The 14440-nt window shown below is 35.7% G+C and overlaps 1 protein-coding gene across 2 annotated transcripts in view; it reads left to right on the top strand.

Annotated features, from left to right (window-relative positions):
* Positions 1-14440, top strand: part of LOC150109178 (vacuolar protein sorting-associated protein 37A-like) — a 243999-nt gene that overhangs the window by 195676 nt on the left and 33883 nt on the right. For both annotated transcript variants that reach the window (XM_090405937.1, XM_090405946.1), the window contains exon 10: positions 4849-4898. In XM_090405937.1, the coding sequence (XP_090262063.1) occupies positions 4849-4898 (50 nt within the window). The remainder of the gene's footprint in view (positions 1-4848; positions 4899-14440) is intronic.

The following is a 14440-nucleotide window of genomic DNA, read 5'->3' as shown; positions in this document are numbered from 1 at the left end:
GGAATCTTGCAAACTTGTAGCGGATTTATTTAGAAGTATAACATCGTCTGCATAAAGCAAAGAGCATAGACAAACAAGACAATGAAACAATTGCCATAAAATGCGATGAAAACTCAATCAACGTCCATCGACCCTACCTAATTTCCGAATGTTGGACAATCCACAACTTACAAATCAGGCCCTTATTTGGCAGACTCAACTTGCAGTCATGACATAGCCCTACACTCATTCCGAAAATGTTCCGATGATGGTCAGTCAACCGAAACGGTTCATACTCCGTTAACGTTCTCCCCTGCCCCAGTTTTCCCATAAGTAAACCCTCCCCCCCCCCCCCCCCAAAAAGCACCCTTAAACACAATAATATATATATATATATATATATATATATATATATATATATATATATATATATATATATATATTATTAAAATAAACCAGGGTTTCCAATTTATTCTTCCAGCGTCAACCCCCCCCCATGCTCCCTTCCCCCTTGTTATAAACAACCTTCAGCAGGAACATGGAATTTGAAGACATCCTAGTATCAAAACAAGTGCAAAATTTTCCTTCCCTTTTATTCTGCTATAAATGCCTTCAATACTCACCCATAATGCCCTAAAATATATATATAAATTTTTTTGAGTAAAAATAGCCAATCTATTTAAAATAAGGGACACTCCTAGCAAAAACAGGCTATAATAGCCGTAATAATAATAATGTTTAATACCACTTTCCTTCATATGCTTGCTAGGATTAATTTAAACTGCTTGTATTTATTTTAATGAGTTGTTTATTAAAAGGCTAATAATTAGAATCAAATCACTTTGATTCTACTGTCTTCTAATTGAAAATTTGTAAGACATGTGCAAATTCATAAGGCAGTATTATCATCATCATATTATATATGAGTATTTCCATGGATTAAGAATCATTGCAAGAGACCCATTATTCATACATTACCTGTTGTATGTCTCCTTCAACTCATTCACTGACGAAGCACTCACAACCAATTCTGGCAACCCATTCACCACCACTCCCTCCAAGCCCAGAAATCTAGTCTAATGCCCTTTCTTATCGCACGCTTACATGGGGGACCCCCTCATTCTCTCTCTCTCTCCCCCCCTCCCTTCCTGCCATGCACTGAAAAAATCTTCAGTGTCAATCCCATAAAACCCTTTTAATAATAATATGTTTCTATTATATCTCCTCTTTTTTGCATCATCAGCAAACAACTGAATATTTCCTGTCAAATCATTTCCTATATTATACAATACAAATTAAAGAAAACAGAAGACTGAGCTCTAATACACCACTAGTCACTTCCCTTTCCTGTCAAAGGAATCCTCTCAAATGCCTTATTAAAAATGTTAAAATATAAAAAAAATTATAGTCAATTTATATTATAAATAAGTAAGCAAATTACTAAGACAAGAACCTGCCCTCCACAAAACCATGTTATCCCTTATAAAATTATATTTCTATCTGCTCAGTCTTGAATTCTCATCATCGAATTCCTGACATACACCCTCAGGGGTGTACAGGATCTTATGATGGTACTACATGAATAGTTACATCATTACTAACTTCCTGTCAACAATTTTCCTCCAAATGCCTGTTATCTGTCAACATTCCAATATTATCAGATCTTATATTTCTGTCTTCTAAGGCACTTTTTACTGTATCGATCCACCTACATCTTGATCTTCCTCTGGATCTTTTGCCTGCTATCCTGGAAAATAATACTTGTTTAGCTAATTCTTCATCTCCTATTCTGTTTAAGTGACCATACCACCTGAGATTAGTCCTGCTAACACATTCCTGAATGCTAACAATGTCAGGTTTTCCCTAATATCCTCCTTTTTAATATAATACTGCCATTGATGTCATCTGTTGGTTTGAACACTCTCGTATACAGCTATTTTTATACATTTAATTTTTGACTAATCTCTCTTATTCCATATGAATTTATTCAGCTGACTCCCTACCATACCAGCTTTGCTAATTCTGCTGTCTATTTCCAAATTTAATTTTCCATCTTCACTAAAAATTGTATGATCACTCTTCCACTTACTAACCTGTAGGTTTCATGTACTTACAAACTCTCACTAAATAATACTTTCTCAGGACTCCTGACCATTCAGAGTCTTGAGTCTTAAAGTGTATGGCTCACATTCATTCAGATGTGAGCTTGTACACCTTACATAACTCCTTTCTTCTATCAAATTCACTCCATGCATCCAAAACCTTTACACCATTCCACCTCCAAAAAGTAATGATGCCAAAAAATTATATTCTTGGTTTCATTCTTTATCCAAGTGTAAGCAAACAAAGTTTACACATGTACTTTATAAATGGGCTGCTTTGATGTAGAGGCTAATGACTTCGTATCAATGGCCTTGGTATCCCATAATGCAGTGCACATATCCTTACGGGCATGTATAATGCTATGTGCATTGTGGGAAGGGCCACTACCCAGACCTGCTTCGACCATTTCAACGATTTCTTGGCATCTTTGATTTATATGTATAACCAAGTGGGAAAACTTTTAACATTCCTTCTCAATATGAAATTTAGAATTTTCAGCCAGATAGTCTTATGAATACTGTGCATTAATTGAAAAATTAATTAATTAGGATTTATTTCCAGATCTAGAAAAGTGGGAGGAGACCTTGATGTAGTCTGAAAGGAGTACAGAGTACTGGGCAGGGCTATCTCCATGTAGTATATGCCCCCCCCCCCCCCCCAATCAATATTCCCTGGATATTGAAGGGTTAAAATTGTATACAAATATCATGCCACCTTGGACATTATCCAGTTAATCAAAACTCCCTGCTGTTTTCATCAGAGAAGTGGGGCAGTGGAAGTCAGCAACTGGAACAATCAAACTCAACAGAATTAAAGATAGACACTGTTCAACATTAAAAACATCAAAGGAAAATAGGTGAAGAGCTATCATGGGAATTGCAGAAATACTATGTTGACATGATTGATGTTACTGGGATGAAAAGTACAAAAGGACAGAGATAATTCTAAATAATAACTATAATGTGTCATATTCTAACAGTAGATCATAATTCTGCTCTGAGTGTGTCCTCAAAAGAACAGATGATGCATCCTGCAGGCAAGTCTTGATAATTCCTTTTGACACAGACCACATCCTTCTGAGGATAGAAGGTTGTAATATAGAATAATCATAGATGGTTATTTTCCTACTAATAGCCCATCGGCTGAAACAAAGATAATTTCCATTCTCTACATAAATGAAATTCTGATTGCATCTGAAAAGTTTTAAACAAATTGGAATTCCTGCCTTCCACACACTTCCTTACTTGGCTGACCCAGGAGTATACCATATTCCTTGTTCCTACAGTCTTTCCTATTTTGGCCATACTGGTTGAACTATAGATATCTGACAATCAGAACATATGGATTATCCTGTTTTTTTTCTAAGCTGAGAAATTTGATCTTTTGGAATGTGGAGTTTCTACTAGCCTCAGGATTTTCTAGGACAACATAAAAATTCTTCACAGAAGTTGTTTCATATTTGAGAGACTTTTCAGTGAATATGTTTACAATGAATCCAGTGTTAATTGGAACAATGGCCTAATAATTTCTAAATTCTGGAAAAATAGTGACTTTGAACTTCATTAATAATCTGACAATCAGAACATATGGATTACATCCATTTCCTCCATGCCAAGAAATCTGGTCTTGCAGAATGATAGTCTAAAGATTTCTAAATTCTGGGAAATAGTGACTTTGAACTCTTACCAATCATCCAATGTCCAGGTGTAAAATGTATCTGCAATGCTTGCACTAAAGGTTTGTTTGTGTGTGTGCATGCATGTATTCACAGGTTAATTTATTCAGCATATCTGTATGGTTCAGTATGCAATTTTGTATGCAAATACCATAATTTGTCATTTCATTTTTAATTTAGTAATTTTCCTTGTTAATAATCTGTGCTGGGCACTTCTACATCTTGTAATGAACTTTGAGCTTTGTGCCAATTTGCACTTCAGTCATGTTTGTTTATAACTGCATTAATGACTATGTTCTCAGTTTCAACAGGTTTGTAATAGAATCATGTAACTGATTGGAGAGTGGCAGGACTGAAGCACTCTGTTCATTTTTTTTCTTGCTTCCTGTAGTACTCTTGGTGTATTCACTCTGACGTGATGAGATATTCATTGCAAAATATTAGTCATTTATATTAAATTCCTTATTTTCCTTACATAATTTAAGTATATGGTCATTTAATCATGTCTGTGAATTACATTAGTATTATGTTCTCTGAGCATTGTGTGCAGTTACTATATTATTAAAATCTTGATGTTAACAGTCCTCTTAATGAAGTCTTCTTATTTAAAATCAGTTGGAAAATTATATTAAAAAATGCATATTTTGTTTCTTATGAAATTTTTTTTTGTTTTGTTTTGATCAAATGTTGTTTCAGAACTGCAATGTCTTCTGTAATTACTTGAGGACATTCTGAATATTTGTACTGTTATATCTGTTAATTTTTAACAGGTAATATTAAAAAAGTATAAAGAAATAAATAGCATCATTTCTAGAATCATATTTCAAAAATATTTCTTGTGTGAAGTACAAAACATATCACAGAGAGAATAAAACAGTATGTGTGCTCACTGACAGACAAAAATAAAATAAAATAGAGCTTTCAATTTTTTTAAGAAATTTTAGTGAATCGATCAAACCTGCATATGAGTGCTTTGATATTTAAGAATTATTTGTATAAGTACATGCAAATGGATTATTAAATTACTATTCTACTTTCATTCATGCCAATTATTATCTGAACTTCTTTGCAAAATTACAATTATCTTGCAGGCAATTTTTCAACTGAGGAATTCTTGCAGAAATTCATGTCCATACGACAGGTAGGTAATATTCTCCAAAAACAGTTTCAGTAATAATTAACCATTTCCTATATAGTAGTATTAATAACCTAGTCTTAATTTAACTGTTGAGAGCAGCTCCTTTATTTAAAAAGATTGGACATGTGCATTTTTTTTTTTTAATTACACTTATCTTACATTTGTATTTCTGATGAGGAATTCGTCTTTTTTGAGGCAATTATTTGTGCCTTGAAAGACTAGAATATGACATCTGACAATCCTGAAAGCTGAACAAAAAGCAGATTCATTTGAAAGAAAATCACCAGTAGAAACGTTAATAATATATGCTGAATTATGTTGCTCATAGCATTGTATATACCCTTGTGATTATACGCTATGCTGACAAAAGTATTTGGACACCTAGCTGTGGTCAAAAAAATGCATTTTAATTACATTTCTAGTACAAAGCACCATCTTTGGCCTGAATGACATCAGCTACCCTTTTATTTAAAAGGGCTACTCTTTTTTGAAACTCTGATTTGAAAACATACCCTTCAGGGCATGCTTTCAGTCAATATTCTTTCATTCCTCATGCAAAACTACTCTATTGTTGATGTGGTCTGGAGTGAATTCAGCATTCTAATTTGTCCCAAAGATGTTCAATTGGGTAAAGGTCTAGAGCTGGCCAGTCCAATACTTCAACATTGTTTTATGGAAACCAGTCTCGTACACGCAGTGCAGTAGACATCCAAGGGTCTTGATTTCCTATTATCTCCTATTATAATTGTTGCTCCACAGAACCCTTTTCCAATTATCTAAGGTCCAGGAATGGTGTGAAAGAGCTACACAAACATTCTTTGGAGTTGAGAGGGGTGATGTCATGGTTTTAGGCTCGTCCTCCAATAGATCAAGCCCTATCCAACACCCACATAAGCCTCCACCAAACTTCTCAGGTGGAATGATGTAGCCTGCTGGAACCATTCCAAGGTAATCAAGTGATGGTCATGTGTGGATCTCCAGATCCACACATGACCATCAAAGTGAAACATTTAGAAGCATGAATTGTTGCTCCACAGAACCCTTTTCCAATTATCTAAGGTCCAGGAATGGTGTGAAAGAGCCACAAAAACATTCTTTGGAGTTGAGAGGGGGTGATGTGTGGCTTGTTTGTAGCAGCTCTGCTATGGTAACCTAAGGCATGCAACTCTCTGTGGACAGTTCTAGTGTTGACAGATTCCCTGAAGCATTTTCTAGGTTGACTGCGAGATCTGCTGCTGCTGCTGTGGGATTCTTGAACCTTCCAAAACAGAGATCACCATTCTTGGTGAGTGAGTTCAGTAGTTTCCCAGGACTACCATCCCATGTTGGAAGCGGTACCTGGAGAGTTCGCTGAAAACAATTTATTGAAAGACAATTTATTGAAAAAGCAGTTCATTGAATAAACAATTCATCGAACAACAGTTAATTCCCCAAGGAATTAACTGTTGTTCGATGAATTGTTAATTCCCCAAAAAATCAATAAAGCAATTCATTGAAAAACAACAATTCATCGAAAAATCACGATTCGTCGAAAATACAGTTCACTGAAAAATGAATTATAAGGCATGTGGAGTGAAGATGTGTGTGGCAATTTTTTGTTTGTTTTGAGAGGGATATACCTTTCAGGTCATTTATATACAGCAAACTACTGTATATCCATATGAAAAGTTCTGATAAGCACCTAGAACGAAAATTATATTAAAGCAACTGATATAAACCAAAAGGAAGAACATATCTTAAAACTCTTTAACACCCATGTTTCCTCCAGGAGTCCAAAGACTCATCAAGGGAGAGCACCTTCTCTATAACTCTCCGTCTCCACCAACTACAGCGGACCGCAACTACCTTCATCATCTACACTAAGGCCATCTGCCGTTGACCACTACTACTAGTATTTTCACAAACATCCATGCCCATGGTGGGATTCAAACCCACTGCTTGGAGAGTGGATATGCTTAACCACTCAGCCAACCAGGCCAGCGGGTTCCATTTAGGATATGTTAGAAAACGTTAGAGGTTTTGAAGAAATTCGAAGACACAGAGGTGCAGGCCATCAAATTTTTCATGCTGCAAGAAAAGTCTGCAACTGAGATTCACCAAACTTTGTGTGAGACTTTAGAGGACTGGGCATCCTGAGTTACGAATGCTCCCTGGTCAGGGAGACTTTCCACAGCGATCACACCTGAAAACATCCATGCAGTGCATGCCATGATCCTTGAACAAATACACCAAAAACATTACAAAGACTCTGGAGATATCCAGTGATCGAATTGGAGTTATTATCCACCAAACTCTCAGCAAAGTGGTTCTCCAAATGTTTGAATGCCAACAAAAAAGAGAAACGTGCTGTCATCTCAAGTGATTTTGGGTCATTTTGAGAAATCAGGTGCAAATTTTTGGCTCATATTCTGACTGTTGATGAAGCATGGCTTCTTCACTATAACCAAGAGAACATACCACAGTCAGTGGAGTAGAGACACAAAGGTTCTCCATGGCAAAAGAAGTTTCGAACCAGAAAAGTCAGCAGAGAAGGTTCTTGCCATTGTGTTTTGGAATATGGTTGATATAATCCTCACTAAGTACCTAAAAAAAAAAATTTTTTTTAAAAAAAAGGGTGAAACTGTTACAGCAGCTCTGAAGGTATTGAAGGATGGGATTGAGGAGGGGCATGTTGCTTTTGCAGGACAACTCACCTGCTCACACTGCTCATGAAATCCAACAGACAATACACAACTTAGGTTTTCAATGTCTGCCTCACCCACCATATTTCCCAGACCTGACCCCATCTGAGTATTTCCAATTCTCAAATTTAAAGAAATGCTTGAAAGGAACAAAATTTACCACAGATGATGAAGTCATATCTGCAGCTGAGGACTAGTTTGTGCAATTAGGGAAAGACCCTTTTCTCAGAGGATTCCAAATGGCAGCATTGTTGTAATAAATGTATAACACTTTGTGGAGAATATGTAGAATAATGTGTAAGTTATGTGGTTCTACTTGAGTTCCTTTATGATGATTATCAGAAATATTCAGCACACCCTCATAAGATTTAAAAGTTTGGGAGGCACAGATGGGAAGCAGAACATAGGATGATGGAGGGATATCTTAGAGGACGTAGGGGGAGATGAGGGATCTGTGATGTTGGTAAATAAGGACCGGAAATGTTGAAGATATTTTGCTAAAATTGTGAGGACAGCACAGTGCATTATGGCAGTGATGACGAGAACACTGAAATGTAGGTGGAAAGATATAATGACTCCATTGTATAAAGCTTTATTCAGACCGCATATGGATTAGTGTGCCAAGATTTCGTTTTTTCAAATGGATTCAAATATGTTTTAAAAGATTCAAAAACAATTGATTAAGGTGGTTTCTAGTCTCTGGAATGTTGAACATAAAAGATAGATTCAGGGAATTCCATTGTAGATATATCGAGACATATAAGTTATTAAGGGGTAATTATCGAATTAATGAGTATCAATTTTTCATAGAATGGGTGGAGACAGGAGAGAACAAGAGGCCATCCCTGGGACGCTGTATAAGAAAGGTTAGGAGGAGACGGATAAGAACTGGTTTTTTTGTGTGATGAGTTGATGGTGGTTGGAATGTGTTGCATGCAAGTGTAGTGGGTGTGAATACAGTGAATACATTCAAGCCACTGTATGATGAGTAGTGAATGTAATGGAGGACCTCCTGATATGAGTTGTTGACTGCAGGAAGGTCTAATAATAATAATAATAATAATACATGCATACCCAGTTGTACAACACGTTAGATTCCAAACCATCGCCATATAGCGAATTATTATTATTGTTATTATTAAGAGAGACCTCCAGGGAGTCAGAGACTCATTGAGGGAGGCCACATACTACACACACCAGCTATCATACTTATTCTTAAGTTCATTCACACTGCTTGCATTCACAACATCCAAAGGCAATCCATTCCAATCATGCACCACCCTCTGAGATAAAAGTCTTGCCCTCACACCCTTCTTGGCGGCCTTTATTCTCAGCTTCCAAGGATGCCCTCTCATCCTTTCCCCACCCTCCATCAATTGAAATCCTGTATGTCCTTTTCAGAAGTTTGTAAGCCTCATTCATATCACCCCCTCTTTCTCATGTTTGCTAGTGTCTGCAGTCTACAAATTCTCAGTCTTCATAATCAGTATTCTACAATCCTGATATCATTTTTAACACTCTCCTTTGTACTTTCTCCAGTATATCAGAATCACAATGGAAACCAGGAGACCAGACCTGTCCACAATAGTCCAAGTGAGGTCTTATCATGGCCTTGTAAAGAGGCAAAATAACATCCTTATTTCTACATGTGAACGTTTGTTTCAGCATTGCAATTATTTTTTGAGTTGTATTTGCAATCGTTGCCACATGGCCCCTGAACTTTAACTTCCTATTCTATTAACACTCCTGGCTTCATCAGTTTCTTCTAGCCTAATATGATATCGGATATCTAATCATACAGAAGTGAATGACTTTACATTTACTCACATTGAACTGGCACCCATTTTCCCATTCCCACAATTCCAGCCTATTCAAATCATTCTGCAAGTACTACATATCAGCAGCATTCCTGATTACCCTACCTATCTTTACATCATCAGCAAATAGCTGTATGTCACTTATCAAATCCTTCCCAATATCATTAATGTACAGATTGAATAACACTGGGCCAAGCACTGATCCTTGTGGTACACCACTTGTTACCTTAAACCTTGCAGACTCAGATCCCACATATACCATTTTTTGATATCTGTCAGCCATCCTCTTATCTATGCTAACATTTTCTCCATTTATGCAACAGTCTACCATGCTGTATTCTGTCAAAAGCCTTAGTGAAATCCAAAAGTATTATGGTGTAGTTCAATGGTAGCATTGTTATAAAACGTGAGCAAGTAGCTAAAACATGACCTTCTCTTATGATATTTACATATCGAAAGACATTGAACTTCTGGTCAAATGATACAAAACCATGTTGTCAACTCAAAAACTCAAAGCAGAAAAAATCATCTTTAAGAAACATCTCATTTAGAAAATAGAAAACTATAAAAACCTGGATGTGAATGTATACAAAAAAAAAAAAAAAAAAAAAAACACTCCTCCAGTTTAAACTTATTTTCTGCAAAACTGTAGAAACTGAGAAAAGAAAAATGTACACCTCATTTAATGAAACTACTGAAAAGGACTTCAGCATCCTATTTTTATCTAGGTTGCCAAGATCCTTTATCAGGGCATTTCAACTGAAGGTGAGTTAGCCAGTCTAATACAAGGATGGAAAGTTTTTCTTTCTTCCCTGAAATTTGGGTTTTTCTTGCCGAAAAACAAGCAAACCGGATAGAAAACACATGATTTAAGACTAGTTGCTTCGGCCTTAAGATCTGTGATTTCTAACTGTGGCCTGCTGACCATTGGCATCCTTCAAGAGTTCAAATGCGACTTTTGAAGGATGACAAAGAATTTCTGAAAAATAATTGGAAAACTAAAAGAAACTTACAAAGCTTTTTTGAAGTATGCACATCTAAATAACAACAGATGAGCATGCTTCAAAAAGCTTTGTAATTATTTTTTTCTGATTCTTTATTCATGATTCCTATTTTATTATTTTCCGAGAGAACATTTTAGCCTTTTCTTTTTTTTAACAAACTTCATCGATCACCTCCTCAAAACCCAGAAATGTACCCATGCTTATGCTCATCAGTATTCTTAGCTTAATCCTCCCATTATTAACTGCAATTACTTCCTACCAGGACCTTTGTGAGATAAGGGCATATGGCACTTCTTGTTGTTCAGAAATAAGAGAAACAGGAGTAAATAAGTGAAACATTATTGAAAAATCTTCAGGAATGATTTTTTTCAAGTTTTCCAATATTTTTACTCTTATTTCTTGTGTATTTTATTATTAAATTCTGAGAAATCCTTTACATCAAAGGATTAATTAATTAAAAAATAATAGTAATAATAGATGTATTATTATTATCATTAGTAGTAGTAGTAGTAATAATGATGATGATTAATGCTATCCCCCTCCATCCTCCTCAACCTAATGATTGGTGGAATAGCAATCTACATTACTAAGGAATAATTATAGAACAATATGGTTTCGTATTGTCTTGCTTGTCCGATAACTGTTTCATGTCTTTATATGTGTGTGTTCATGGGGCTGATTTGCTTGTTTCCCAGAGGAAACGCTCAGCCCATCTTTGTATTAGACCATATAATCTTATAATTCGTATAACTTGCATTCAGTTGAAGAGGACAGATAAAATTATGCGCGTCGTAAATGGGACTCCAACCCAGGTCTTTTTTTTTTTTTTTTTAACTAAAGGGCTTCGTTTACACCGACTGAACTACAGAAGCTCCATTATTATTATTATAGTAATAGTAACATGTAATGTCAGTACAGTAATTATTATGGGATGAATTTTACTCAGATTCTGTATTTTAAACTTTTACAAAAAAATTGTTTAACCATTACAGTTTTCAGTTCAGCTATATTTGGGGCTACAAAGAAACAATGAGTCAAAATTATGTATTACAATAACTCTGACTTAGCGGAATTCACAGAGGTTGGCAGTACAAGAAGCTGTCTGCACAGTGTTCCAAATGGATCACCTTTTCGTAAAGAACTTTCAAAATGATATTAGCAATTCTGCACCGGATGAAATTTAATGCAATTTTACGGTTATGATATATATTAAAGTTTTAATTTCAGTCTGACTAGTGTTATTGTGACAAAATTTGGCAGAACGAAATTTGTTCTCTACAGATAAATCACTACCTTTGCAATGAAGCAGTATGTACACTTACATAAAATATTCTAAAATGGCAAAAAATAATTATTACATTTCAATGACCACTTCCATATGTTGTCTGTATCTGGAGTAATGTTAGGTATTGTTACCAAACATTTTTAAACAATAGGTTGCAAGAAAATTCTTCCCATTGTGGTTGGATAATGATATAACTCTCCTCTGCCTGGACATTTTGAACTGAGGATAAACAGCCAAATATGTCCATATGATTCAGTTTTGTTGTGATTCAGATCTTTTGCAATATGATTCCAACTCATATTAATAATTATGAACTGGTTAGATGGAATGAAATGAATACACACGTGCATGTGCATGCACACACACACACATATACACAATAAACTCGCAGACAAAAGGTTGTAGATCCTATAGGATGTTAGTGCTGTGTGTGTGGGCAAGAGATGAAAGGGAAGAAAGAATGTTTGGACATGTTTCTTGAATGGCCGAGGGTGGTAGGCTTTGAAGTAGACAGAGTAAGGGAGGGGATGGGTGATTTTCAAAGCAAGTAAATGTAATAAAAGAGAATGAAGAGAAAGTTAGTTCAAGAAATATGAAACTAGACAAGAAGAAGCAAAAATGGTAAAACAGTGATTGGGGTAGGCGGGGGTGTGTGTGAGGGAGGGAGGGAGGGAGAGATTATCAGTTAATTGGATTGCCCTTTTCTGGATAACAACAATAACTCTTAGGTTGATTTTTTGTGCAACATCCCAAATATGTATGCTGTATTCATGGTTTGTCAGATTAGGCATTTATATGATGTCAGCATATAAATTCTTCTTTCACTGACTCACCATAGGTAACCAGGAGAAGGTCATTTAGTACATGATGAAGTGAATAGTTGAAAGAAGTGCTGAACTGTGAGGTACTCCAGTATTGGCAATGAAATATCTGAAGGGAGGAAGCTGGTTTCCTAGATGTAAAAGATAGAAAGCAGACCATAAGATGGTAGTTTGGTGAAGAGACCTTTATACCAGACTGATCAGATGCCAAGAGCAACTATGTGAGTTTTTTCCAAACCTTTCCATGGCTTATATCCAAAAGGTAGGTAGATAGTGTTGGCTAGGAGATTCAGCTATGTATCAAGAGTAGTGTTGCCAAATGAAAATTACTAAAAACAGTTAAATCTTTGCTGGAAAAGAACTAAAATGGAGTTAAAAATAAAAATTTGAAGCTAAAATTTTAAAAGTAGTAGCTGATACTTTTACGTTACTTACTGTATTCAAGTTGAAGTGATACTTGCGAATAAGTGGCTAAATACATCTTCCATGTGGTCTTCTGCGCTTAATTCACCCACGTTTTCACTTAGATTTTCAGCTATATTATATGTGGCCATCGTTCCAATATTACTCAGTGTTGATGCTGGTAAATGATAGTCTGCACAGCACTTGTTGTTACGCTTAAGGCCATACTTGACTGACAAAATAGCTGTCAGCATTGGCAATGCCATCTTGTTTCTTAATTTAGTTTTAACTACATTCATGGAACTAAAAATTCATTCAATTTCCGCATTAGAATTTGGCAGTATTAATAAATTTATTGCACACTGTGCAATTTCTTTAAATGGATTCATTCCAGATGTATCTTTATATTCTCGTACTTCAGTCCAGAATAGCTCAGTGTTTTCTATATTTGTCCATTTATTTAAGTGGATAGTATTGTACTGATATTCAGCAGCAGCAATATCTTTTTCTGTTTTCAGCATTATTTCTAAGATGGGAGTAACAGGTTCTTTTATATGTTTTAGGATATTGTCAACAGAAAAAGAAGACACCATTCTTAAAATATTCAAGTTTTCAGGCAACCTTTGCTTAAACTGAAGAGACAAAGAAGAAACTGTCTTGCTCTACTTCTAAGATTTCGCTCATCATTTTGCGTTATTTTATTTTGTATCGTCAACTCTGAAATTTTTCTTTCAAATCTGTAACCAAGATTTGGACTGAGATTCAAATCGTCATCAATCTCTGACTCCAGAGGGTCGATTGTGGATGTTGGTAGCACTAACATATTAGCAACAGAGCGAATCAAACAAGAAAGGTCTTCAAACAATCTCATCTTATCCGCACTCTTAGATGCAAAAATTTTGTTAACTTGCTGAACTTGAACTAGAACAGGATGTAAAAATAAAAGGTACAACAGATTCCTTTCATCTTTGTACATCTCCCACAAAATTTGAGCTTTGTAACATTTCTCAGTCACACTCACGACTTTGAAGTGAGTTTTTAATTCCAACCACTGGCTGAGAATTCTGTCTACTGCAGGTTCAATGGAGAGCCACCTTGTTGCACAGTTGCTTACAATTTTCAGAGGAGCATCATTTTGTTTGATAGTTTGATACAGCTCTTTGTATGCTGCTTGTCTTGAAGAAGAATGTGAAAACCACTTATACGTTTTGGCAACTAAAAATTCTAATTTTCTTGGGAGAGATTCTGCACAAGTGTGAGACATTGCCAGTTGTAATGAATGGCATACACATCTAATTAAAATTAAGGAGGGAATATATGCCTTCAGTTGTTCATAAATGCCATTATTGACACCAACCATAACACTGGCATTGTCTGTACCGATTGCAATGAGATTTTTAATGTCCAATTTCTTGGTCAAGAGCTCTTTTTTCAGTGCAGCCACAATACCACTAGCGTCACACCTTTCTAGAACCACCATGCTCAGAAATGTATGCATAATTTTGTTGAATTTTCTGCTATAATAAATGATGGCC

This window comes from Typopeltis vanoorti, chromosome 2, assembly GCF_054136105.1.
Source record: "Typopeltis vanoorti isolate ZY-2024b chromosome 2, IOZ_Tvanoo_1.0, whole genome shotgun sequence".
NCBI classification, from domain to species: Eukaryota; Metazoa; Arthropoda; class Arachnida; order Uropygi; family Thelyphonidae; genus Typopeltis; species Typopeltis vanoorti.
This window is presented reverse-complemented; position numbering and strand designations above follow the sequence as displayed.